This window comes from Mesoplodon mirus (assembly GCF_964341445.2).
Source record: "Mesoplodon mirus genome assembly, chromosome: 12".
Lineage (NCBI taxonomy): Eukaryota > Metazoa > Chordata > Mammalia > Artiodactyla > Ziphiidae > Mesoplodon > Mesoplodon mirus.
In genome coordinates this window covers 34,560,886-34,585,163 of record NC_138988.1, presented here as the reverse complement: position 1 = coordinate 34,585,163, position 24,278 = coordinate 34,560,886, and the positions used below count along the sequence as shown (strand labels likewise).

The window sequence follows — 24,278 nt, the reverse complement described above, 5'->3', positions numbered from 1 at the left end:
TGCATACCTGTTGGGGATAAACTTGGACTGGGAGTTCCAGTGCTTCAGAATTACAGGTATACTTGGCCTGACTGCCTCTTGGATGAAGTTGATAGGGGTGTATGATAGAAAGATATTCAAAGCTCCCTTTAAGTGGCAAATTGAAAAACCCTACTTAATAAAAAAAAAATGGAGGTGGTTCATCACATTTCAATCTCATTTTGGGCTGCTTCTATACCCTCAGAAGACTTTTTTTTCCCCTGTGCAAGCAAAACTTTTGATTACTGTGGGCATTTATCAACTTTGAGTGAATAAGCTTGTCTCTGAGCATGGCAGTGAGAGCCAGCATCTGGAAATGTCATTTAGAGGAGGACAGCATCACTTGCTCTTCCACAGAGCTCAAGAGAAGCAAAGTTAAGTGCATTTCTGTGAAGTCGAAAGTGGGAATGTCAGAAGTCATCATTCAGATGCAGGCAGAATGGTTGGCTAGTCACTGAGAAACTTGAATTGCTGGGGTGGGACCCTGTCCAAGAGGACTTTGAGGCAAAGGAGGTAATATTAGAAATTTTCAACGTTGGCAAATGTAGGAAAGGGAATTTTGGTCCACTTGTTTGATTGTCTCTGTCACTTTTCCTGTTCAAAACTTAAAATCCTTCCACAGGTGATCAGAGTGCATGGAACTAGCAGACCCCGAGCTGCCTCCTTTGTCAGTCCGTCCTCAGGCTGTCATTGCCTTTTCTCTCTGATGTGCCCATTCTGCCTTTCTGACCTCATTTTCTACCTGTGCCGTTGTGTTCCCCCCAGTGCAGGGTGGCCTTGTTCTGTCACTTGTGTGAAGATACCCATTTTCTCCTCATAGTCTCTGCAGATTGCCCTCCCCCTACTGGCAGCTCCTCCATGCTTCCTCCTGTCTGTCTATACATCCCATCTACTTTCAAAGCCACCTAGCCTCCTGTCGGGCTCAGCTGTGTTCCTGCAAGCCTCCCGTATCCTGATGACCCTGACCTCAGAGCACTTGCACGGCTTGTTGGTGGAATCATGCAATCCAGGGCTTACTTACTTTTTTTTTTCTAATTTTTAAAAATTGTGGTAAATATAAGCATAACATGAAGTATATTATCTGAACTGTTTTAAGTGTACAGCTCAGTGGTTAAATATATTCATATTTTTGTGCAACCCTATCACCACTATCCACCTTCAGAATGCTTTTCATCTTGCAAAACTGAAACTCTCTACCCATGAAACAGTAACTCCTCATCTCTCCTCCTCCAAGACTGGCAACCACCTTTTAAAAAATTTTTCTAAGGTTTTGACTACACTAAGTACCTCATCTAGGTGGAATTGTACAGTATTTGTCTTTTAGTGATGGACTGTTTCACTTAGCATAATGTCCTCAAGGTTCATCCATGTTGTAGCATAATTCATAATTTCCTTCATTTTTAAGGCTGAATAATATTCTACTGTATTTATAGACCACATTTGCATCATTCTGATGGTGCTGGTTCCTAACCAGGTTGTGTCATGGGCTGATGCTCTGTTGTCTGTTGAGCTCAGTGTCATGACTACGAAAAGGAGATGCTACGTAAGTATGAGTGGACGTTATCAGGCTCAGAACATCGTAGTTCTAAGTTACTTAGAAAAGAAGGATCATGGCGTATGTTGCTTGTCCTCAAGTGGTTTGGAAAGGAAAATCATGTGTGTGTATGTGTGTTGTGTTTTGTATGTATCTCTCTAGGGAAAGTGTGCAAATGTTAAAGCAAATGGGATAAAACGTTAGCAGTGGGAGAATCTAGAAGGGAATACAGGTATTCTTCATGCTATTTTTATTCCTGCAACTTTTCTGTAGGCTTGAGAATGTTTCCAAATAAATGGACTGTGTCCTGAGCTGGTAAACTGGCCCGAGTCAACATTCATACCAGGCCTCACTGCCCAGCTAACAGTAGAAGCTTCCAGGTGGACAGGTTACCTGTCAGGATGTTGAGTAATGTCTGGTGTGACCAGAACCTCCGCTGATCAATTTGTCATTGTCAGATCTGAAATTACTCTTTTTTTTTTTTTGGTACACGGGCCTCTCACTGTTGTGGCCTCTCCCGTTGCGGAGCACAGGCTCCGGACGCGCAGTCTCAACGGCCATCGCTCACGGGCCCAGCCGCTCCGCGGCATGTGGGATCTTCCCGGACTGGGGCACGAACCCGTGTCCCCTGCATCGGCAGGAGGACTCTCAACTACTGCGCCACCAGGGAAGCCCTGAACTTATTCTTGACTGGAGAGCAGATGAAGTGGCCACCAGGCAGAATGGCCAAAGCAAAGGGGACTAAACAGTTATTTGTTGGAAAATTAGAAGTTTCAACTTACAGAGACTCTCTTGGAGATTTCATTGCTGAGAGCTATTTACACATGAGTATTTATGGTTGTACTTTATGTATTCCATCTAAAAATGTGCTCTTTCCACTGAATTACCATAGAGCAGAAAAAAAATTATTAAAAAATCCAGTTTTCCAAATCTACTCTAATCCTATAGTACAAAGCTAATAAAAACTTGCCAAGCTGATGCTGGCATGTTGCATGCACTAACTGCAGCGCTGAAGGTGGTGGGGTTGGGGAGCCGATGGGAGAGATGGGCAGTTCCCAGTGTTACAGGTGATGACCCTTAGCCTCCAGACTTTGTGTGAGTTGCTTTGTTTTCTTCTCTGCCCTTTTCTGTACTTTCTGGATTTTCTACAGTGAACACTTTTTAAAGATCATGTGGGTGTGTTTGGGAAAATTATCTGGTTAGGCCAGGCCACTTTCCATTTGTGTGTGAGATATGCAGAGAGTGAGCAGGACAATCTCAAGGACAGTTTGGACTCACCCCACCATAGATCATCCAAGCTCCCCTGATTGAAACTCCTTCAGAAACCAGCCATGCCAGCAGGCTGGTAATGAATGAGTGTGTTCTCCACAGGTAGCCGGATGTCCTGATGTCACCTTCGTTTCCATGGCTCACTTTGCTGCTGCTTTGTGAGCCAGCTTAGGGTAGATGGCTAGTGTATAGGCTGACCCTGGGTCAGCACAGAATGCCACATGTGTGGGAGGGAAGACCCTGGGAGGGAACTGGAGGAGATTAGGACCCTGGGCATTTCTGGAAAGGACCTTTCCCTGTCTCTTTCTCTCGTTTGCTTTTTTCTTACTCTGGTAGAATACTGAAGCCTTTTCTGTTATTGTTATTATTAATATTACAAGAGTAGCTGCCATGCATTGAGTGTTCACAGGTGCCCTGCATCATGTTAACTCTGGGGAAGCACATAAGCTCACTCACCTGTGAAATGGGGGTGTTACTACCACACCTCATGAGAGAGTTTCTAGGCACTCATAGCTGTTCCCTCTAGGGAAGACTGGCTTTATTCTAACACACTTAGCCAGTGTTCTGAGGAATTGGCTGTCATTCTGCGCTATTTTGTTTTCATTCCCCTTGGCCATCATACAAAGATGCACAGGATTCTCAGGATCCTTAATCTGGTTCTGTTCAAGGCACACCCATGTGTGTACGAGATCCCAGGCCCACCTCTCTTAAAGCTGGCCCTTTATTTGTGCCATGGGACCTGAAGGGCCCACGTTCTGCCTGTATGACTTTTTAAATTTTGAACTTTTGGAAATGTGACCCCAATAATTTACTTACTCTTTTTTTGGATTGGTTTGTGTCAATAAAATGTGGTCTAGAAGACGTACCTAGTGGCTCTGCTACTAACAGTGTGAACTTGGGCTTATTACTCAGCAACTTAAGCTCAGTTTCCCCATCTGTAAAATGCGAATTACACTAGCACCCACCCTAGAGCTGTTTTGAGGATCAAATCTCTTACTATAAGTAGATGTCTTAGAGGAGTTCCTGCTACATCCTGAGTGCTCACTACTGCTGACTTTGTTCATGGCCCACTATCTTTTAAAGGTGTCGCTTTGGGCATATTACTTAAGGTCTCTAGTGCCCCAGGCTCGTCATTTGTAAATGGGCACAGAGGACCTATATCACAGAGGATTAAGTGACCCAAAGCCTGAAAAGTGCTTATTCAGCAAGTGGAAAGAGCATATATGTGGCCAGTGTCATTATTTTTAGGGAGATGTGTTTTTAAAATTGAATTCATCTTTCTCTTTTCCTGTGTTAATTCCTTTTCAAATAAAGCCTAGTGAACAGTTTACGGTGCATTTTCCAGGGCCATCAATATTGCTTATATTGGGCTTCCCTGGTGGCGCAGTGCTTGAGAGTCCGCCTGCCGATGCAGGGGACGTGGGTTCATGCCCCGGTCTGGGAAGATCCCACATGCCGTGGAGCGGCTGGGCCCGTGAGCCATGGCCGCTGAGCCTGCGCCTCCGGAGCCTGTGCTCCGCAACGGGAGAGGCCACAGCAGTGACAGGCCCGCGTACCGAAAAAATATATATATATATTGCTTATATTATGTTGTATTGTGTGTGTGAGTATGATGTGAGTGCATGTGGAATGGTTTCTTTTGCTACTTGGGTATTTGTGTGGTTTGCACCCTGTTTCCATCTCAAAACTGGCATCTCTTTGCCTTCCTTTTCTTTGCCTTCCCTGACCAAAGACGTCTCCATCCAAGTTAACTTCCATATGGACACACATGTAGGATGGTGCTTACATGGGTTAAGCGTGTGTGCATGCTTTGGATATTTAGTTCTCTTTCCAGAGTTTTGAAATTGGTAAACTCGAGGCTTGAGCAGACAGCTCACAGAGTGTGAGCGTGAGGGGTCTCCTCCTTTTGTTTAAGTAAATTGTGAAGAAAGAAATACATTAAACTGTGAGACCGATGAGATGAGATGAGATGTGTTAGTGAACATTCTCAGAGTCCACCAGTTTGTGACTGGGCATCTCAGGACCAGGCATGACAACCTGCTGGGAGCCAGCTCTGCTGCTGGGCTGGAAGAGATGAACCCCCATCACTGTAACTCAGAAGGAGAAAAAGAGGTGAGCCTGGAAACCCTCTGGGTAACAGTGAAATTACCACTAACTCAATTTGCAGTTATCTTGGAAAGGACAAGCTGCTGTGTCTCCCCTGGTGAATTTCTGCAGAGCACAAATTCTGCAAGTGAACTTCATCTCTGTCCCTGATCAAGTGGTGGCTGGGCTATTGAACATGGTGATTGTGCCAATTGTCCTTTTCACTTGGCTTGTGAGGCAGAGCTGGAGTCTTGGCAGTTCTTGGAAATAATGACCTCATACAAGAACATCCAATTTAGTAGCAGCTTCAGGCTCCCGGTGCCTTCATAAGCAGAAGTGTTTGCATTTCTCCCCTAGTCAACAGATTGTTTATGGGTACATTTTCACGTAGAGTAACAAACAGTAGTGAACTGTGAAGCTGCTGCTGAGTTTTATCTATAATTGAAATACCAAAGGTAAGACTAAATATAATTTGCTGTTATCTCCCCTAAGATACCAAGGGTGTTTTGAGTTTGTTCAATGCTATTTTAAGAAATTAAATAATCCTGGCAGTTCCCTGGTTGCTTAGTGGTTAGGGTTCTGGGCTTTCACTGCCATGACCCGGGTTCAATACCTAGTCAAGGTACTGAGATCCTGCAAGCTGTGTGGTGCATCTCCCCCCGCCAAAAAAAAAAAAAAGAAAAGAAAAGAAAAAGAAGTTAAATGATCCTTTTCACCTACTCATGCTGTCTCATAAAAAGATGAAAAATTATCTAACAGGACTCTTAACCTAGTCATTGTCCAAAAACATATATTTTAAAACAACTGAATTGAAGAACATTTTTAGTGGGTTGAATGATGTTCCCCTCAAAAATTCATGTCCATTTGGAACCTCAGACTATGACTTCATTTGGAAATAGGGTCTTTGCAGATATTACCAGTTAAGGATCTGAAGATGAGATTGTACTGGATTTTGGGGTGGGCCCTAAATCCAATGACCAGTATCCTTAAGAAGAGAGGAGGGCACACAGAGACAAACATAGAGGAGGGCCATGTAAATATCGAGGTAGAGACGGGAGTTATGCTTAGACAAGCCAAGGAATGCCAGGGATTGCCAACAACCACCAGAAGGTAAAAGAGGGGCATGGGGCAATTTCTCCCTTGGAGCCTCCAAAAGAAACCAGCCTTGCTGACACCTTGATTGTAGACTTGTGGCCCCCAGAAGCGTGAGAGAAGAGATTTCTGTTGTGTTAAGCCACCCAGTTGGAGGAGTTTGTTATGGCAGCCCAACACACCAGCCAGGGTTCCTCTGAATCCCAGTAGGCAGTTTCTTATAGGACTGCAGAGGGAGGTAAAGGCATCCAGGTCATGAAAAACAGAGAAAGGCTGAGGAACTGTCCTGATTTAGAGGAGACTAAAGAGACAGGACAACTGTTGTAATGTGTGGTTCTGGATCAGATCTGGGCCTGTGGGTGAAATTTGAATAAGATTTGTAGATTAGGTGCTAGTATTGTATGAGGTGTAGTTTTGATTATTGGACTGTGGTTAAGTAAGAGGTTAACATTTGGGGAAGCTGGGTGAAGGGTATATGGGATTCTTTTTATTTATTATTATTTTTTTAACAATTTTTGCAAATGTTTTGAAGTCTGAAAGTATTTCATAATGAAAATTTGAGACAGAGATACTGTTTGTTTATAGGAGAAAGATGAGAGAGAAAGGTTTGGGGGGATCATTTGTGCATGCCAAGAATGGCGAGCTGGTGAACTGGCTAATGTGTATACATTTCTGTAGTGAAAACACAGGCTTTGTTTCTCTGTTCACCAACACTTTTCTCCTTACACTTGTGAGGAAGTTGTATTCATTTATTTTAAAGCAAATCCCTCCAAATACTCTGAGTACTGAAAATGTCACTCATGAAAACAGAGTCCTTTACTTCTCCCCATTTTCAACGGAATGCCATATTGCTGTTACAGATGAGGGTGATGTATGTCTTGGGAAATTGATAAATGGAGCAAAAAGGAAGGGTTTAGGTTGTAAAGGAGTGCATACTGCACAATTCCATTTTATACCAACAAAATGTATGGAGAAGGGAATAGATGGCTTTAACATCAGGATGTAAACAGTGGTTACCAACAGGATTAGGGTGGTTTTAATTTTCTCCCTGGTCATTTGATTTTTTCAAATATTGAGGATATTTTTGTTAATTATGAGAAGTTATTTTTTAAGGGAAAGAATAAGACTATTTTTAGAGGGTCATTTCCACTCTCTCCCCCTAGAAAAGAGCTCTGTGTTTGGTCTAAGATAAAAAGCCCCAAGTGGAATCTTCTTGCAGAATTCATTTATTATTCCACTCTCTCACCATGTAGGACCAAGACTTGAGCTATGTTACTGTTCTCAAAGGTGGCCAGCGTGACAGCAGAGCCTGTTTTGGTGGTCTAGTCAGAGTCTGAAGTATCCAGCTGAGGAATAGTCCTTGGCTCAAGATGTCAAGATTTTTTTTTTTTTTTGAAACACTGTCTGCATTTTGTTTATCAAAAGGTCTTTCGTATGTTTCGCTTTGGCACAATTAAGTAGATTTTAGAATTTGCAGTTGTGGGTCCATAATATATTCATCCCAAGACGCCTTTGTGCATCTGTTATGTATTTTCATATTGTTTTTGCTAATAGTTTTGGAGAGATTTTAAGCATTTGAACCTTTTTCCCCCCTTGCTTTAAAGACAATGGCTGGAGAAAGTTAAGGACTCAGAAAGTTATTAATTTTTTTGTACCTCTAAGTGCACTGTAGTCCACTACTTTTAAGACGAAAGGGCCCATTTTTTCTTGTCCTTCTTCTCTTTCCTTTTCTTCTTATATAGACTGTGTTACTCAGAAGGATTGGATTGACCCTCTGCTATGAATTTGTACTGATCCCATATGCTAATTAACTATGTCTTATCCTTAATTCAATTGTAAGAGAAAAGATCTCCATATATACATGGTAAATACATAATATGTTTTAGAGAACAAATATTGAACAACTTTAAATTAAATTAAATATTTGTTTTAAGTAACATGTTTTCTCTCTCTCTCTTTTTTTTTTTTTTTTTTTTTTTTTGCGGTACGTGAACCTCTCACTGCTGTGGCCTCTCCCATTGCGGAGCACAGGCTCCGGACGCGCAGGCTCAGCGGCCATGGCTCAAGGGCCCAGCCGCTCCGCGGCATGTGGGATCTTCCCGGACCGGGGCACGAACCCGTGTCCCCTGCATCGGCAGGCGGACTCTCAACCACTGCGCCACCAGGGAAGCCCTAGCTAGCCTTTTTTTATCTTGACCTTGTAAACTTTGACTTGGCATCATGGATGGTCCTTGCTTTGGGACATTCCATGAGTAACATAGCTTTCAGTTCTTACACACACACTTTGTTATATTCTAATCATGTAAATGCTATTGAAATAGCAGCAACTTTAAATTTACATGCCCTTTAATTCACATACAAAATAGAACCAAGCTATTTAAAAATAATCAAACAGACCAGGGGGTGAAATCATGGCAGATTAAATAAGAAAGCTGAATTCGATAGTATCTGCATAGATGGCTTGTCTTCTTTCTAGTTAACTGCTGAAATAAAATTAGTCATCAAATGTGTTAGGACTCCAAAATGTTACTGGAGTTTTGATTTACTCTACTTCTGGTCGTTTAAAATACGTTTGAAACTGTTTGATCAAACTGATTAAATAAACCACCATCACTATATAAAAGTTTTAGCATCTTTATTGCTAGAAGACCTCTCTGAATAAATGTTTCCACAAATAAGAAAATAATAAAGTTTGGACTACTAAAAGTTTTAAGAAAAGATTTGTGAAGCCTTGACATAAAAGCATGCTCTTATTAAAACTATTCCAGCTAAAATCTCTAAGTAGCTCTGTCCTTGAAAGTTTTGGAGATCAGCTTCCATTTCTGAAGGCCCGTCCTTGTCATACATCATTTTCGTAGCAGCTGGCTTCTCGCTTGGTGAAGTTCCTGTTAAATATGTATGGCCTTGTTGGTTTTATTTTAGTAGCAATAACATTTTTTTTTCTTTTTCACTGTTATTTGTAGCATGTAATCTTCTGAACTTGCAGCATTATTTCCCGCAAAGCACTTCTTTCTGTCTTCTTTGAATTTTTTGCTTTGCATCCCAAGAGATCTATCTTTTGCATTAAACTTTCTTTGATAAACTTTCTTCTATCTGCCATGCACTTTTAGAACACTGAACAGATTTCTTGTACACCGGTGTGGTATGGAAATGCTTCACTTGGAAAATGATCCTGCCAGATTTAAATTATTTAGTGGAATTAGTGCTTGGTGAAATCCCGAGTCACATGGGTTTTGTGGCCTCTGAGATGACTCTTTGGGTGTTTGTGACCATATTGGAAACTTGGAGGAGATGTTTCTGGTTTGGCACCCTCTCTTTCCTCTTCCCGCCAGTGCCACTCTGAATTTCTTTCAGAAACCCATCTTTCATGGCTGCTGGGCTTGAAATCAGACCCAAGACTTAGCATTTTTAAGCCAATCAATCAGCATGCCTCATTCCGCTCTTGTTTTGGTTAGCTCAGGGATGGGTGTACAATGCTCAAAGTCAATAAAAGTAAGGAGACATCTGAAGATCTCACATTCTACCTGTGAGTATGGTGGGAAAAAGTTTGATGACTGTAAGTGCTGCAGCAATTCTGTGGCCCCATAAGGGGAAACGTTGGAGATGCTAGGGCAAGGGCTGTAGGGTGAAAGGCCGGGACGTGTGAGAGGAAGCGTCTGAGGATGGAGCCAGCTCACTTGGATACAGAATAGAAAGACAGAAACCACAGCCTTGGTGAAACCATTGGCAATCTCTGGACCAACCTACCCTTGAAGCCGTTTCTACCCGTAATCTTTTTAGTTCTATGGGCCAGTATTTTTAAAGGTATTTTAATTTGGCTCTTTGGTTCCTTAAATTGGAAAGATTCCCAGCTTGAAGAAGTAGAGGGTGTATTGACATAATTACAGTAGCAACAGTCTTAAGTAGCATCCAGTTAAGTAATTTAGTGGATTAATTAATGTTTTCCATTTCTTCTCCCATCAATAAAACACTTTGGCTGATGTCTGGAACATGCTGAATGTCCATAGCTAGCCAACTGCCCGCAGTACTCAAAAGGCCATGGCCTTACATACAATGATTGGCTAAGTGTTAAAAGAAGATGTTATGTATTATTATAAAAATGATTCCTTGCTCTAATTATTTTTGGTTATACACATCGTGATCACATCAGAGATCTCTCTCTCTCTCTCTCTCTCTCACACACACACACACACACACACACACACACACACCACAGAGTCATTCGGTTCCATTCCCTGTGGAATGGGGTGAGTTATAAATGGAGTGTCCATCCATTCTGTTCTGCCAAGAATATACCTACTTACACTAATTATCTCTATGTATTAATAAAAATACCCCCCCTCAAAAGTGATCCAGTTTGGATAATAAATTTTATGCTCATCTAGTTACAAATCATGGAATAGAATTAAACCTACACCCTTCGATTTTTCATGAGCTTATGTGACAAGAGGAGGGGACCATCAAATACCCATCCTTGCCACTCAGGATCTAGTGTGCATTAGCTGCTGAAGGTCCATAAACTCAATCATTTGGTCTCAATTGATTGAGCCCAACTGCTGTTGTTCAACAGGCCAAAAAAATAGTTGATATAAGCATTTGTGGGGTGAATGAGGTCTGGTGGAAAGATGGCTGGAACATCCTTGTTAATAATTCTTGGCCAACATTATTGGAAGCTGGTATTATTCCTAGTGGATATCATGCTTTTTGGGAGCAGTTTGAACTTCCTGTGGTACAATTGGGCTGGGGGTGTGGAGAGCTTACGATCAGAGGATCTTCGCATGAAAATGAGCATCAAAAGCAAATTCCTATAATGTTCTAGCCATGTGAACCCAGTCCCCTGGAGCCATATCCATCAAAACCACCTTGGCATGAAATTGGCTTCCTCCACAGAGCTCCGTGAGGGGGTGGATCTTCCCCGCAGCTTATTTGCAGAGAACATTGTCTGCTTCTTAGAGCATCTTTCTGCCCTTTTTCAGGCCTACTTCTGACTCCTGTTTACATGTTTCTAGCGGTGTCAAGCTAGAAATGCCCTTGGTTATGTGACCACAACTACAATTTTCTTATTCTTGGGGCTGCATGCCTTCAGGAGTTTGTCAGTTTTAGAGCTGGAAGACATAGAGGATATATCATTTACATTTTATTAAAGAAAAACCACAGTTTTCTTTATACAAGGAATGTGTTCACATTTCACCTGCCATCCTACACCCTGGTGTAGATGCTGTTAAGGTTGAGATATGAGTTACTTAGGCAGGAAACTGGGAAGAGGTGATGAGCATGGCAGCTCTGAGCCACTGAAGCTACATTTCCCCAGCCCCAGTCATTCATGGGCCACACTCATGTCTTCATCTGTTTCTGCCCAATGCCTGTTTGATTACTTGATGCTTTTCTTTAAACTGACTCACTCTTTATTTTCACCTAAATAAATTTAGCCTCGTTCTGAGCAATAATCTGTGTACCCATGGGTTTGCTGTGTTGCTTAAAATTACTCTAACATAATGGAAGTACACAAAGGCTAAAGTCTTTAAAAGTTCCTTTGTGTTCTACCTGAAAGCACTTACCTAGGATGGCATGTGGGGTGTGTGTGTGTGTGTGTGTGTGTGTGTGTGTGTGTGTGTGCGTGCGTGTTTTGAGAAGGGAGTGAGGGCAGGGCATAAGCCCCTTTCCATCCATGGTTCAAGAAATAAGAGATTAAAATTTTATTCTGCTATTTCAATGGCTACTTGTAGCTCAGATATCTGGCAGCAGCATTCCAAATTTGGAAAAGGGTACTTCTCTTTTGGGAATTTAAAAGTAAATTAAGGCATAAAAGACCCATTACTAGACGTGGTCATTCTGATCCCCAAACCCAGGCCATTCGCTAGACAATTGCCTTTCCTCACCCCACTGCACCCACTTACAAAGACCAAGGCTTCCAGCATCTCAAAGGATGACGAGATCCTGGTACAAAGAGGAGAACGTGTCTACACCTCCATCACCATGACCATACCCATCCTGCCACCACTGAGTGGCCTGTTAAATCGATGACAGTGTAGATGTGGGCAGGACTTGGACTGGAACACAGATCAGAGGAGTTCTGTGGGCCTTCTCAAGGCTCAGCTCAAATCTTCCTTCTGCTGTGCCTCTTCTTCCAGCTGGCTTATATTTCCTTCTTCCTCACTCAGAACTCACCTTTCATCCATATCCACCCCATCTTTCCTACCTACAAGCCAATTTTTCAGGCTGATACCCTGTGACGTCTCTTAAAAGCAGTGCAGAATACTAATTCCCTTCCGTGCCCCAACCCAGGCCTCTCTCAGAAGCCAGACTCAAGGCTGCATGTCGTCTCTCCATATAAATCTCAGAGCAAGTGCAGGAGAGTCAGCTCTCTGCCTTTGGGTGTTAAAAACAAACAGCGAAGTTACGCTTAGCTCTATTTCCCTGTTTGAATGTCCACAATCCACTTATCTCCCTGTCTGTGGTTTCTGGGCCCGCTGCATGGTGATATGCTACCCTGTTTCCTCTGCACCCCTCTGCTCCCTCGGCCTCCGATTCAGCTCCTTCCTTTGTCCAGCCACAGTTCTGTGTCTTCATACCGGCAATATCCCTGACAGCTGCTTAATTGCTACACGCGTTTGTACAGTTCCCTAGCAATTATATTTCAGACCCTGTCAGGGTACCTGCTAGCCTTGGGGCTGTGTTTATATTAAATATCAATAAAAAGCTGATAGCATCAGTGCAGATGGCAGGCTCACAAAATCATATTTTACTGGGAGCCACAAGATGGAAGGGAGGAATGTTGAAATTCCTTTCTCTCTTCTGAAAGTTTGGAATGAGAGGAGACTTTCTGAGTGAATATCAGGAATGGGTTCTTACCAAATAATGACAGCTATAGGTTCTATACTCTAGCTGGGAGTTGTCTTTTTGTGTGTGTGACTTGTCATAACATCAGTTTTCTCCAGAATTGTTTCTTTGTGCACTTCCCCCACGCCCCCCACCATGGAACACAGGACAAGCCTTCAAATACCCTAGGTAATTTTAAATGCCTGTTGACTGAATGGGTACGTTTATTTGGCTTTACTTTGAGTGGGGTGTGTGTGTGTGTGTTTAGGACAGAGGCCTGGGACTAAGGGTCTCTGAGCCCCACCCCACCCTCTCCCCATACCCCCTGCACCGCCTCTTCTGAGGGACACTTTCGCTTTAGGCGAAAGGACAGCCTAGCCCATCTCAGGCTGTGTAGCTTTTCCCCAACAGGACCTCAGTTCTCCCACCCTTCAGAAATAGTATTAGCCTTCCCAGGAGCTGTGAGTATGACGGTGAATGAGGCATGTAGGGCAGCTGGCACCGTGTGAGCCCATAGCAGTGCCCATAAAAAGTCTTGCTGAAGGTTTCCAACACCCAAATGTGTGGTCAAGGATTTCTTTTTCTTATGGTTCCCACTCTTTCATGCTGCTTATGAATAACTTCTATCAATTAGGGACACACTGCAAGAACATCTGGCTGGGATGTACATTCTGAGGACTGTTGCAACAGAGAAATTGGTGTTTGCAAATCTGTGACAATCCAGCTGTTGGAGGACAAACTCTTGCCTGTTTCCATCAGTAGATTTTCCCATTTGTGTGCCATCTAAGAAGCATGCCAGCTCCCCTTGGGTGAACTCCACTAGGATGCAGTACTCTGGAAGCACTGTCCTCCAGGCTTCCTACTGCTGAGGACGCCCTGCTTGGATGCTGGGACGATGCAGAAGAGAGCTTCTACCTCTGGAATAAATGCCTGCCTTCAGAGTGCAAAACTTGTTTGGTGAGATTGTCCTCTCTACACCAATGGCTCCTCTCACTCTGCCACCCTGCCACCCTAGTGCAGGCACCATCCTGTCCCACTGGAAGGGCACCATCCTGTCCCACTGGAAGGACAGTAGGAGCCTCTAAACAGTCCCTCCACCCCCACTCTCCTGCCTCTGCTTGGTTGCTCTCCAAATGGCAGGAGTGTGTACCTGCCCTCTCTTCAAACCCTCCACGGGCCTCCATTGCTCCTGAGATTGCCAGCAGACTGCAGCCCAGGATCTTCAAGGTCCTGCTAGGTTCTCATCCTCTATCCCTCCCACCCAAGCTTTTTGTCCTCTGAATTCCAGGTATTTAAACTTGCAGTTGGCAATGCCAGGACCACTCTGCACCCGCACCCCCAGCCCCACTTTTAATGCCTATTCATTCCTCAAATTCCAGCTTGATCAATAATGTGTTAGGAAGACCTTGCTTAAGAACATGTTCCCCAGCATCGTGTTTTGCCCCGTCTGATACTAATCATGACTGTAATCTTACACTTAATTCAATAATTATTGGGTTTTCTGCTTTCCCCAATGGACTATACATGCCTTTGAGTTAAAGGCTTTGCCTGGTTTTCCCCACTGCTTTGTCCCCAAATCCTAACACAGTGCCTGGCACACAGTAGTCATTCAGCATGTATTTTCTGAATGAATGAATAAATGCATACTACATCTGGTACAGGGGCTAAATGCTTTGGAGAATGTTAGAAAATATGACATGATTTACACCCTTTAAATGGGTTGTACAGTGGCAGTAGGAACAGCTACTATAAATGAAACAAGAAAAGAAAAGCCTCAATAAGATTGTCCAGGGTGGGGATGTGGGTGTAAGTTGGGAATTGGAGGAGAAGCAGATTTGAAAATGGATCCTGGGCCAGACCAGAGCATCTTAGAGCACTGGGCAGTGAGATATAGTCTCTGAGTGATGGGTTAGCAGAAACTACTGAAGCTTCTGGGTCAGGGTGTACGATCTTGCCTTGGAATTCAGCACAGATCTGCAATCAGGATGCCAGGTTCCAGAGAGCCGCAGCAAGGGTCTTGCAAGGCTGGTGTTATTCTAGTACTTGTTGGTGGGAAAGGGGTGGCTGTGCTCACCCCATCTCTGAACCTGTCCAAGGTGAGTTTTATTCCCTTTCTAACCAGAGCAAAACCTCAGGGAGGAAGTAGGCTTTGATTGTTCGGCTCTTTGTTAGAGACCTCAAGGGAGACTCAGTTAATGGGACAAGATCACATATCAAATGAGGTGTTTTAAATTAGTGATACCAGCTTAACTACAGTTTATCAGATGGCACTTTAGAATCCAAAGCCCCATTAGATATACTTATCTTCACTCTAGAGTGTCTTATCCAAGATTTTATGCCTTGTAAATGTCCCCTCTGCAAGCAGCCCCCAAATCCAAATGCTGATGGTGATGAAAGAGCTTCACTGTGGCTCTGCAGCAGAGACCCCAAGGGGGATGCATTAGGGGACCCTTGCAGACGGGCTCTACCTTATCTTTATCCACCACGTCCTCTTCAACTCACACACATGCCTGGAGCATTAGGTGTGAAGATGCTGTCAGGGTCCCCAAGAAAGCTTGATCCCAGCCCCCTCCTCCAGGGACCACCCACTTCATTTATTTGTTGACAGCTGGGGGCAGACAGCCTGCTCTGGGCCACATGTTACCTTGACTGCACCTCCCATGCCACCTTTTTCCCCCCACCCCTTACTATCTGGTGAGTAGTAGAGTTCGAGGCCTCCATTCCAGTCTTCTTCCATCTAATAGCTTGAACACAACATGCAATTTAGCTAATCTCTACCTTGGGCAGGTGATGTACTGGGGCAATGGACTTCAATGCTCTGAGGATCAGTTTCCTCATCTGTAAAATGGGGCTAGGAAGAGTAGTTTGTAACTGTCCTGCATAGTCCGTGTCACATTATAAATGTGCCAGAAATGGCAATTTCTGCTGCTATCAGTATCATTATTATTTTGATTTCTATCACATAATTTTCTTTTTTTTAGTATCTCTGACAAAGACTTGGGAATGGTTTATTCCAGGGGGATAAAGAATGACAAGGAGGAAGAAATGCAAGTTTCTCCACAAAAATTTAAATATGTTAAGGGAGGAGGACTATTTAAAGTTGATACATTTAAGGCAAAAAATCCGAGCAAACAAGTTCCGTCATCGATGTGAAATCCCACTGGGGAATGAGCTCCTGAAGTCTAGCACATTGAGGCAATGGGCTGAGAGTCTAAGGTACCCTCTAGGTTTTGCCAGACTGGTAGCTGTGTTCCCTACTCACTTTGCTTCTCAGCTCCATCCAGAGTGGTTCAGCACTGGGCCATAAGTATTCCTCATCCCTCTCTTCCCAGGACTGCCAGAAAATGCCTCCATATATGGGAAAAGCAAGCTGCATTTAATATCTAGCACATCACTAAGTTTAGAGGAAGGGTAAATGTTTTGCTAATAAATCTATTTTATAATTCAACACACATTAAGGGCTATTTTCCAATACATATTAAGTGCTTGATAATTAGCATCAAAAGTATTCATTATTTAATCTATGATCTATTTAGAATGAATGAGAGAGACGTCATTTGCTTGCTGAAATGGGAGACATGAAACCTCTCCAGCCATTCTCCTCTTGAATCTGGTCCAGCATGCAGGGCTGAGGAAAACTGTGTGGACTCAGTGCCCCCAGTAATCCCTGTGCTGGTGTAATTTTATATCCAGGAGACACACACCTTCAAAGACCTTTAGGAAAGCCCAAGATCCTTCCTCCAGCTTGTTCAAGGCAGGAAATAAATACCTTCTTTACAAGGGCCATACTTCAAAACCCAGTTGAACGTGAATTCAGTCCCTTCCCTTCAAACAATGGCTTTTGGGTAACAGTAGTTTGTAATTCAATATTAGCCTATAATTGTTCATGTATGCTCCGATTCTCTAGAAATGGACCCATATTTTGTGGTAGAAAATGGCAAGTTTAAATTAATACAGTGCTGCTAGTTCACTGGAGAATAAATGATATTGAGAAAAAAGATGAAGGGAGTATCAGGTAACTTTGAGGTCTGGAGAGGAAACTCAAATACTAAGGCATCCATAAAGATCCTGATTGTTTGAAGGGTGTGTCCTGGAAAAAGGAAGTAGGCTATGCTGGCTATAGATTTCAGAAGAAAAGAAATTTGATTTTTGAACCATGAATAAAAGCGTGATGGGCCTTGGCACTGGTGGAGCACAGATTACGTCTGTTAGAAAATGTATACTTGGCAGGAAACTTTGCTGATCTGCTAAAATCCTCACCATGGCCTGCCCACCTCTCCAGCCCCATCCTGTAACTCTCTCCTTTGCTCACAAGGCTCTAGTAATACTTGTGGCTTTGGTGTTTTGTTCCCTAAGACATGGGTTTCTTCCCAGCTCCAGACTTCAGAACTTGCTGTTCTCTTTGCCTAGAAAGTTTTTGCTGGCCAAGGGGGTTTTGAGCTGATGCCTTCTTAGCATTCAGTGCTCTCCTCAAAGAGGTCATCTTTGACCGCCCAATTTGAGTAACTCCCCTTTCCCCAACTAATCACACAGGGTAACTCTCAAGCCTACCATCCCTTTTACTTGTCTTCATCACACCCATTTCTATTTGGAATTTTCATTTCTTTTCCCTTGTCTCCCCTCCTCAGACTGAAATGTCAGCTTCATGATCTATCTGGTTCAGTGCTGAATGCCTGAGATAGTAGGTGCTCAATAAATATTAATCGAATGAACAAATGGAAGAATCATCGAGAGTGCCTGACCCTGATAATTTGAGGAAGGGAGGAAGACACATAGATAAAGCCCTACCTGGATGGTCCTACGACAGCTGGACTGCCCTGTGTGGGGAGTTGGGGGCTCACCATAGAGCTGCAACTGGTGATGTACCCTCCTGGTGGAGCCCTCCTGTTGCTGGGCACCTGTGTGCCTTGTACCACCAGCTTTTGAGGGAGGGCTGCTCTCATTTGCCTTCCACAGATGGAGACATTGGGACACAGGAAAGTTAAGTCACAAGTCCAAAGCCATTAGCTAACAAGTGTTGAGTGAGGCCTCAAACCTGGGATTCCAGCTCCAGAGCCCAAGTTCCAGACTGGTGACTGCAATGTTGGGGTGCTGCCCAGAGGCATGCTGCAGAGAACAGGGAGGAAAGTTGGGAGTCTTCTTGGAACCTTATTTATTTGCTAAGATGCGGAGCAAATAATGGCCAGTATGTATGGAGTGTTTTGTATGTGCCAGTTGCTGTGCTTAGTGCTCTACATACATTAATTTGCTTGAGGCTCATCATCTCAGATAGGTCACAGGAGGATGGAACTTGGGACTGAAATGCGATGGCTACTCATTCACAGAAATAGAACTAAAAGGAAATGTGTGTGTGCATGTGTGTAAGGGGGAGTGTGCAGAGAGAACGTTAGCCATCTGTGACATCAGGTGACCCCTATGTAGCAAAGTGCAAACTTGAGAGGAAAGCACTGATGAGAGCAGTTATTGGTTGGAAATAAAAAAGGAAGCTACAAATGTGATTTTTTGATGGATTGTAGGATGTATTATAAAGAAAGAGTAGGGATGTTTGAGTGCTTTTCAGATACAAATTGCAAATTGATCAGAAAGGTGGTATGGGACTCTTACTCTCTAAACTTCTGCTAGTAGTCTGTTTTACTAAAAGCTGAACGTCTGATATATTTTTGACTGGCATTGGAGGTAATTAAATCTCTCAGAAGGCAGAGGAAACAGGAGGAAGAATTGCTATTCCTGTACTTCATATTGACCAATATGAATCATAAGTTGATGCAGAATGGACGGGAACATTGGGAAAATGACCATGTTACGTGGAGTTCACTTTATTGAGCAGAGAGGCTGGGCATTGACACAACACTAAACATTAAGGGAAATGATTTTAGTCCAGTTTGTTGCACTACAGGTAGGACCCATTGAAAGAGGTCAGGAAGAATTGTAAGCTCATAAAATTACAATGCAGACATGAAAATCTGAATTGTTCCCATAAAGAAGAAAAGGGAGAAGGCCTTTAAACATCCTTCACTAGGAAAAAGGCCCACATCTATTAAACTCAGATTTTAAAAACAGTGCATTAACAACCATAGAATATGGGTATATTGTATAGGATAATTAAGAGAGTATGAGTACATGTAATGGGTTGAATAGTGGCCTCTAAAGGATATGTCCAAGTCCTAACCTCCAGTACATCCTTCAAATGTGACCTTATTTAGAAATCGAGTCTTTGCAGATGTAATTAAGATAAAGATTTTGAGATGAGCTCATCTTGAATTTAGGATGGACCCCAAATCCAGTGACTGGTTCTCTTAAAGAAAAAAGAGAGGGAGATTTGACACAGAGACCCACAGAGGCCAAATGAAGATGGAGGCAGAAATCGGAATGATATGTTTATAAGTCAAGAAACGTCAAGGGTTGCTGGCGACCACCGGAAGCAAGGAGAGAGGCATGGAACAGATTCTCCCTCAGAGCCTCCAGAAGGAATCAATCTTGCTAACACCTTGATTTTGAACTTTTGGCCTCTGGAATAAATTTCTGTTATTTTAAGCCCCCACCCCACCCCAATTTGTGGTAATTTCTTACAGCAGCCACAGGAAGCTAATACAGTCCATTAAACCCCTTAGATTATTTTAACTAGACCATATTTTTTAGTGATTCTACTTCCCTTATTCATCATACCCTGGGAAAACCGAAGCCCTCTTTTCTTAAAGAGACATAATTTCAGAGCAAGATGTGGTATCCAAATGAAGTGGATGAAATGATCCTCAGGCACTACAGTTCTTTTTCATTTCTGAAGGTGCTCACAGTTCCCAGAGGGAGGAACAATCTTAGGTTAGTAGGGCTATCTGGAGATACGGGCAACCTTTTGCTACCCCCAGAGAAATCATGCTCAAGAAAAAAGAATCGTCTAACTGGAAACTGGTGAACTCCTTAACATGTTGAGACAGGGAGCCAGTGAAATGGAGTTTTCGCTTCTAATTGTGGAAGGTTTTTATAATTGAAGTTATCGATGGAAGAGGCAAGAACCGTGGATTTTTCACTGTCATTATTGTATCTGCACCTTTGTGGATTAATTTAAGTGGCTTTCGTAGCAAGGAGTGAGTCACAGTAATTATTGTCAAGCTTGGACAGGAACAATAAAAAACTCCATTTTCCAGGATGGTGAGGGTAGTCTTACTCAAAATTACTTTACAGGAAAAAGTTGACTTGATCATTTTCACTCTCCCAATCAGTGATGTGGTTTATTATAGTTTACAGGAGTTAGAGCATTTGCCCTTGAGATGAGAGTTAGAATCCCAATTGCCTGTTGAATCTGGGTAAGTGGTCTGAAAGAATGAGACAGGCTGGAGGTAAGACAGTAAGACAAGGCGCCATGTCTGTCCACTGAGTCAGGCGTCATATCATGGCTCTGTCTCACCCTCCACATCTTGTGGGCAGCCAGCTGGCAAAGGGCAGGCAGCTGGGGAGGAGGAGTGGCTAGCACAGTGCCAACAGTGAGTTTCCTTACAGTGTACCTAATTTACATAAGCATTTCTAGAGTTACTTTTTTCGTTGGCTTGCTGTGCAACTTACGGGCTAGACTGATGGAATCTGTCCCCGTACCCCCTGTCTGCGTAGTACGGAGGGATCTTTGGAATGAGGACGCCACAGTGGGGTTACTGTGATTCATGGTTCCACAGGGAATTCTGGTGAGGGTGCTGGACTCCAGGGGAATGGACTAGCTCCATTGATGACTTTGTGAATGTCTATGGCCGTTAGTCCCTTTCTGCCAATGTGTTTTACCTTCCAAACAGGCCAAATAATTGGGTATTATTATCCCCATTTTACAAATAAGGAAATCACAGATAAGAGGTTTTGCCATTTGCTAGTTGGGTGTTTTAGGAAAGAACCTGACCTCCTGGTGCTCCGTTTCCACCTGTATAGCATGGAGAACAACAGTGGACCTGCTGTGGAGGGCTGTGGTGGGGGTGACAGGAGTGAAGATGAGCACAGTGCCTGCCTTGCAGGAAGGACTCAACAAAGGTTTCTTCTCCTCCTCCTCTTCCTAATTATTAACATGCTCATCCTATTGTCATCCTTACCCTCATCATACTGGGACTGGACAATTATCTATACTCTTGCAACAAAATTTTGCTGAGTGTTGCATTATTTTGAAACAGGATCTTCCAAGGTTAAAAAAAAGTGGACAGTTAAAGAGTATCCTCAGTGATCCACCGTGCTTTGATCAGTATGCAAGAAATATATATTTTCTTTGTCCTCACTCTTAATTCTCATCTGTGGACAAAAGACAAGGGGTTATCTTTGGGCTCCCAAGGGTGAGAAAAAGACATTTGCTCATGGGATGACAGGGCAGAAGAGTAGATAGTTGTCTGGAATTGGAGAACAGCCTTTTATTCATCAATTCATCCATCCATCCATTCATCCATTCATCTCTTTATCCATCCATACATTTTTGGAGTTTCTGCCACATGCTGGCCAAAGGTGTGCAGCAGGAGATCAAAGCAAGATTGTTCCTGCCCTTATGGAGCTCATAATCTGCTGAACAAAAGAGGTAGAGAGACTTAGTTATGTAATTCCAATTTACTTATTTATTTATTTTTAAAGCAGACTTTTAAGTTAGAGGTGGAGATAATTGGAACAGGGCTGCGTTGGCTGAGGTGACTGCAGTGACAGAAAACACATTTTTCCTGTTTTCAATGCTGAGTTCTGACTCAGGAGCCGAAAAGTGGAACAGAATGCTAAGAAGGTCTCTCTTTGCTTTCTCTGAACTATTTGCTCAGCCAGATTGAAAGTTACCCAAAAAGGGATGTGCCTTTCAAGTAAGGAGTCATCAGTAGAGGCTCCTGGGTGGCTTAGAGGGCTCAGGCAGGATGGGGAAGCTGTAATGTACATAAAGCTGGAATTCCCAGGAGCTAAACATTTCGGGAGCTATAACTTTCTTCACAGCTTCCTGCAGGATGGGCCCCATGGTGATATCTGCCAGCTACGTGGGATGCCAGCTGGGGTTCTGTTTCACTTTGGTTTGTAACATTCCTCTTCTCTCCCCCCGCCTTTTTTCCCCAGATCCAGCAATTGTCAATGGGGTTTATTGGTCCGAATCCCTAAACAAAGTTTTTGTAGATAACTTTGATCGTGACCCGAGTCTCATATGGCAGTACTTTGGAAGTGCAAAGGGCTTTTTTAGGCAGTATCCAGGTGAGTATCCCTGCATTGAGAATTATGACTCAAGTTACTGATCCTGTGATATTTTCCTTTAGGGTTCAGGGTTAACAATTTTTTCCCTTCCCTTAGAAGAAAATGAAAGATTAAGTTCAAATCTATTAAATCTGTTGTCAGAGTACAGGACAGGAATGCAGTGTGGCATCTGCATACGTGTGCACACCCACGTTTGGATCTACGTGTGGTTTCAGCATCTTCCTCAATAGAGTTATTCATAGAGCCGCCACCTAAAGTGAGGAATTGCAGTGTGAGACGTATCATATTTCACCTTCTGGGCCAGAGATTGCTTTTATTACTACTACTACTATTGCTATTATTGTTCTTATTACCAGGGAAAGGAGCAGCCCATCATCGGCTGAGTTAAATTCTGACTGACAAATGTAAGAAATGGAAACGTTTGAGCTTAGGTTTCCCTACTCTGAAGCTGACTGCTCCTGGAGGGAGAGGTTGAAATGGCCAAAGCACTACTGACGTCAGTGCCACCAGGAGCACCCTCAAATGAACGTGTTTGTCAGAGTTTGTCCATCATGACTTTGGAACAAGTGTTCCTTCTAGGGTCTTCCCAGGCCTCTGCTTTACAACAGGAATTTAATCCTGGCTTGGTTTGAATTGTAATTTAAAAAGGAAGTTTTAATTTTGCTTACAAGTTGTGAAAACAGGACTTGAGGCTGCAATTGTGCCAACATCACAGCTGTAGAAATTAACAAGCTCAACCTAAAAGAGGGAAAAAAACTCCCTGCATAATCTTGGAGCAATTAAGTGGAGTCTTTTATGTTTTTATTAAGTAAGGCTAGGCACCTGATGTCTTCCCACTTTGAGGTACAGAGACTGCCAGCCTCTGCCTTCAGGAGTTGTTTGCCCTGCACTTAGCATCTGTCCCCTGAGACGTGTCTGCCGAGTGCCTGCTTTGCCAGATTATTCAACATTTCCCGCGAGCTGTGTTCAGCAGAGCATGCATGGTTCCTCCTGGAGCTCACAGAAATTTAAACAATAAGCATTCTATTAAAGATAACATTATAATAAATGGTGGTCTATTAAAGTTCCAGTGTCACCAAATTGCAATCTGCTTTGATACACTCAACGGAGAGTAAATTTAGTGCAGATGTTGTGAAAATAGAGCATGGTGGGGGGCTGATCCATCAGGGAAGCCACAAGGACATCTTACCACGTGGCATTTGGATGAAGGTGGAGCAAATAAGAAGAAACCACAGATCATCTGTTGTCTCCACCAGCAGGAAGTCTTCAAACTAAATTGAAAGTTTCAAACTTGAAATCTGATAATAGAGATGTATTAGTCATCTCGGACTGCCATAACAAAACACCACAGACTGGGTGGTTTACACAACAGACATTTACTTCTCATTGTTCTGGAGGCTGGGAAGACCAAGATCAAGGTGCTGGCAGATTTGGTTCTTGGTGAGACCCCTCTTTCTGGCTTGCAGATGGCTGCCTTCTTCCTGTGTCCTCACATGGGAGAGAGAGGAAGCTCTGGTGTTTCTTACTCTTTCTGGAAGGGCACTAATCCCATCATGGGTGTTCCACTCTCATGACCTCATCTAAACCTAATTGCCTCCCAAAGAAAATTACCTCTCAATACCAGAACATGGAGTTCTTCAACCTATGAATGTTGGTGGGACACGAACATTCAGTCAGTAACAAAAGAAAATCCTCATAAAGGGTTTCTCTAATTGGAGAGATTAATTTATATACAAGATTTTTATCAGTCAGAATCAGAATAGTTGACTCAGAAATGCTTACAGTTCTTTTATGATATTGGTGGCAGAATTTTGACTTTGTAAAATTTCTGCATATTTTCTTTGTGAATAAAGACATAGGTCACAGTCCTCCAAAGGGCTTCACTGCCCTGATACATGTCAGTGCTCACTCAATGCTTGGTTCTGAACAGAGAGTACACCTCTTGTTTCTTGGACATAAAATGATTGTTAGATGAGGAATCCATGGGCTTTTTTTGCTAGGATTTTTTTTTTTCTTTTTAGGATGCTTCTTTTCATGTTTAGAGTGGTACAATAGTATGAATCAGTGGTAAGTGTAAATGTCGTAAGCAGGAGGGACGTTCCTTCATTCTTACATAAGTGTGTCCTGAGTTCTTGCTTTGTTCCAAGCCCTGTGTGAGGCCCTGAGGATAAAATGGTGAGCTAAGCAGAAAAGGTCACTGCCCTCGCGAAGCTCCCTCTTGTGGGGAAGTGCATTCATTAGAGATTTTGGTTGCCAGTGGCAGAAACCCAGTTCCAAC

The 24,278-nt window shown here is 43.1% G+C and overlaps 1 protein-coding gene across 1 annotated transcript in view; it reads left to right on the top strand.

Annotated features, from left to right (window-relative positions):
* CACNA2D3 (calcium voltage-gated channel auxiliary subunit alpha2delta 3) overlaps positions 1-24,278 on the top strand; it is a gene marked incomplete at both ends in the record, with an annotated part of 792,926 nt that overhangs the window by 343,270 nt on the left and 425,378 nt on the right. The window contains one exon of the mRNA XM_082637213.1: positions 21,869-22,000. Coding sequence (XP_082493339.1) covers positions 21,869-22,000 — 132 coding nt within the window. The remainder of the gene's footprint in view (positions 1-21,868; positions 22,001-24,278) is intronic.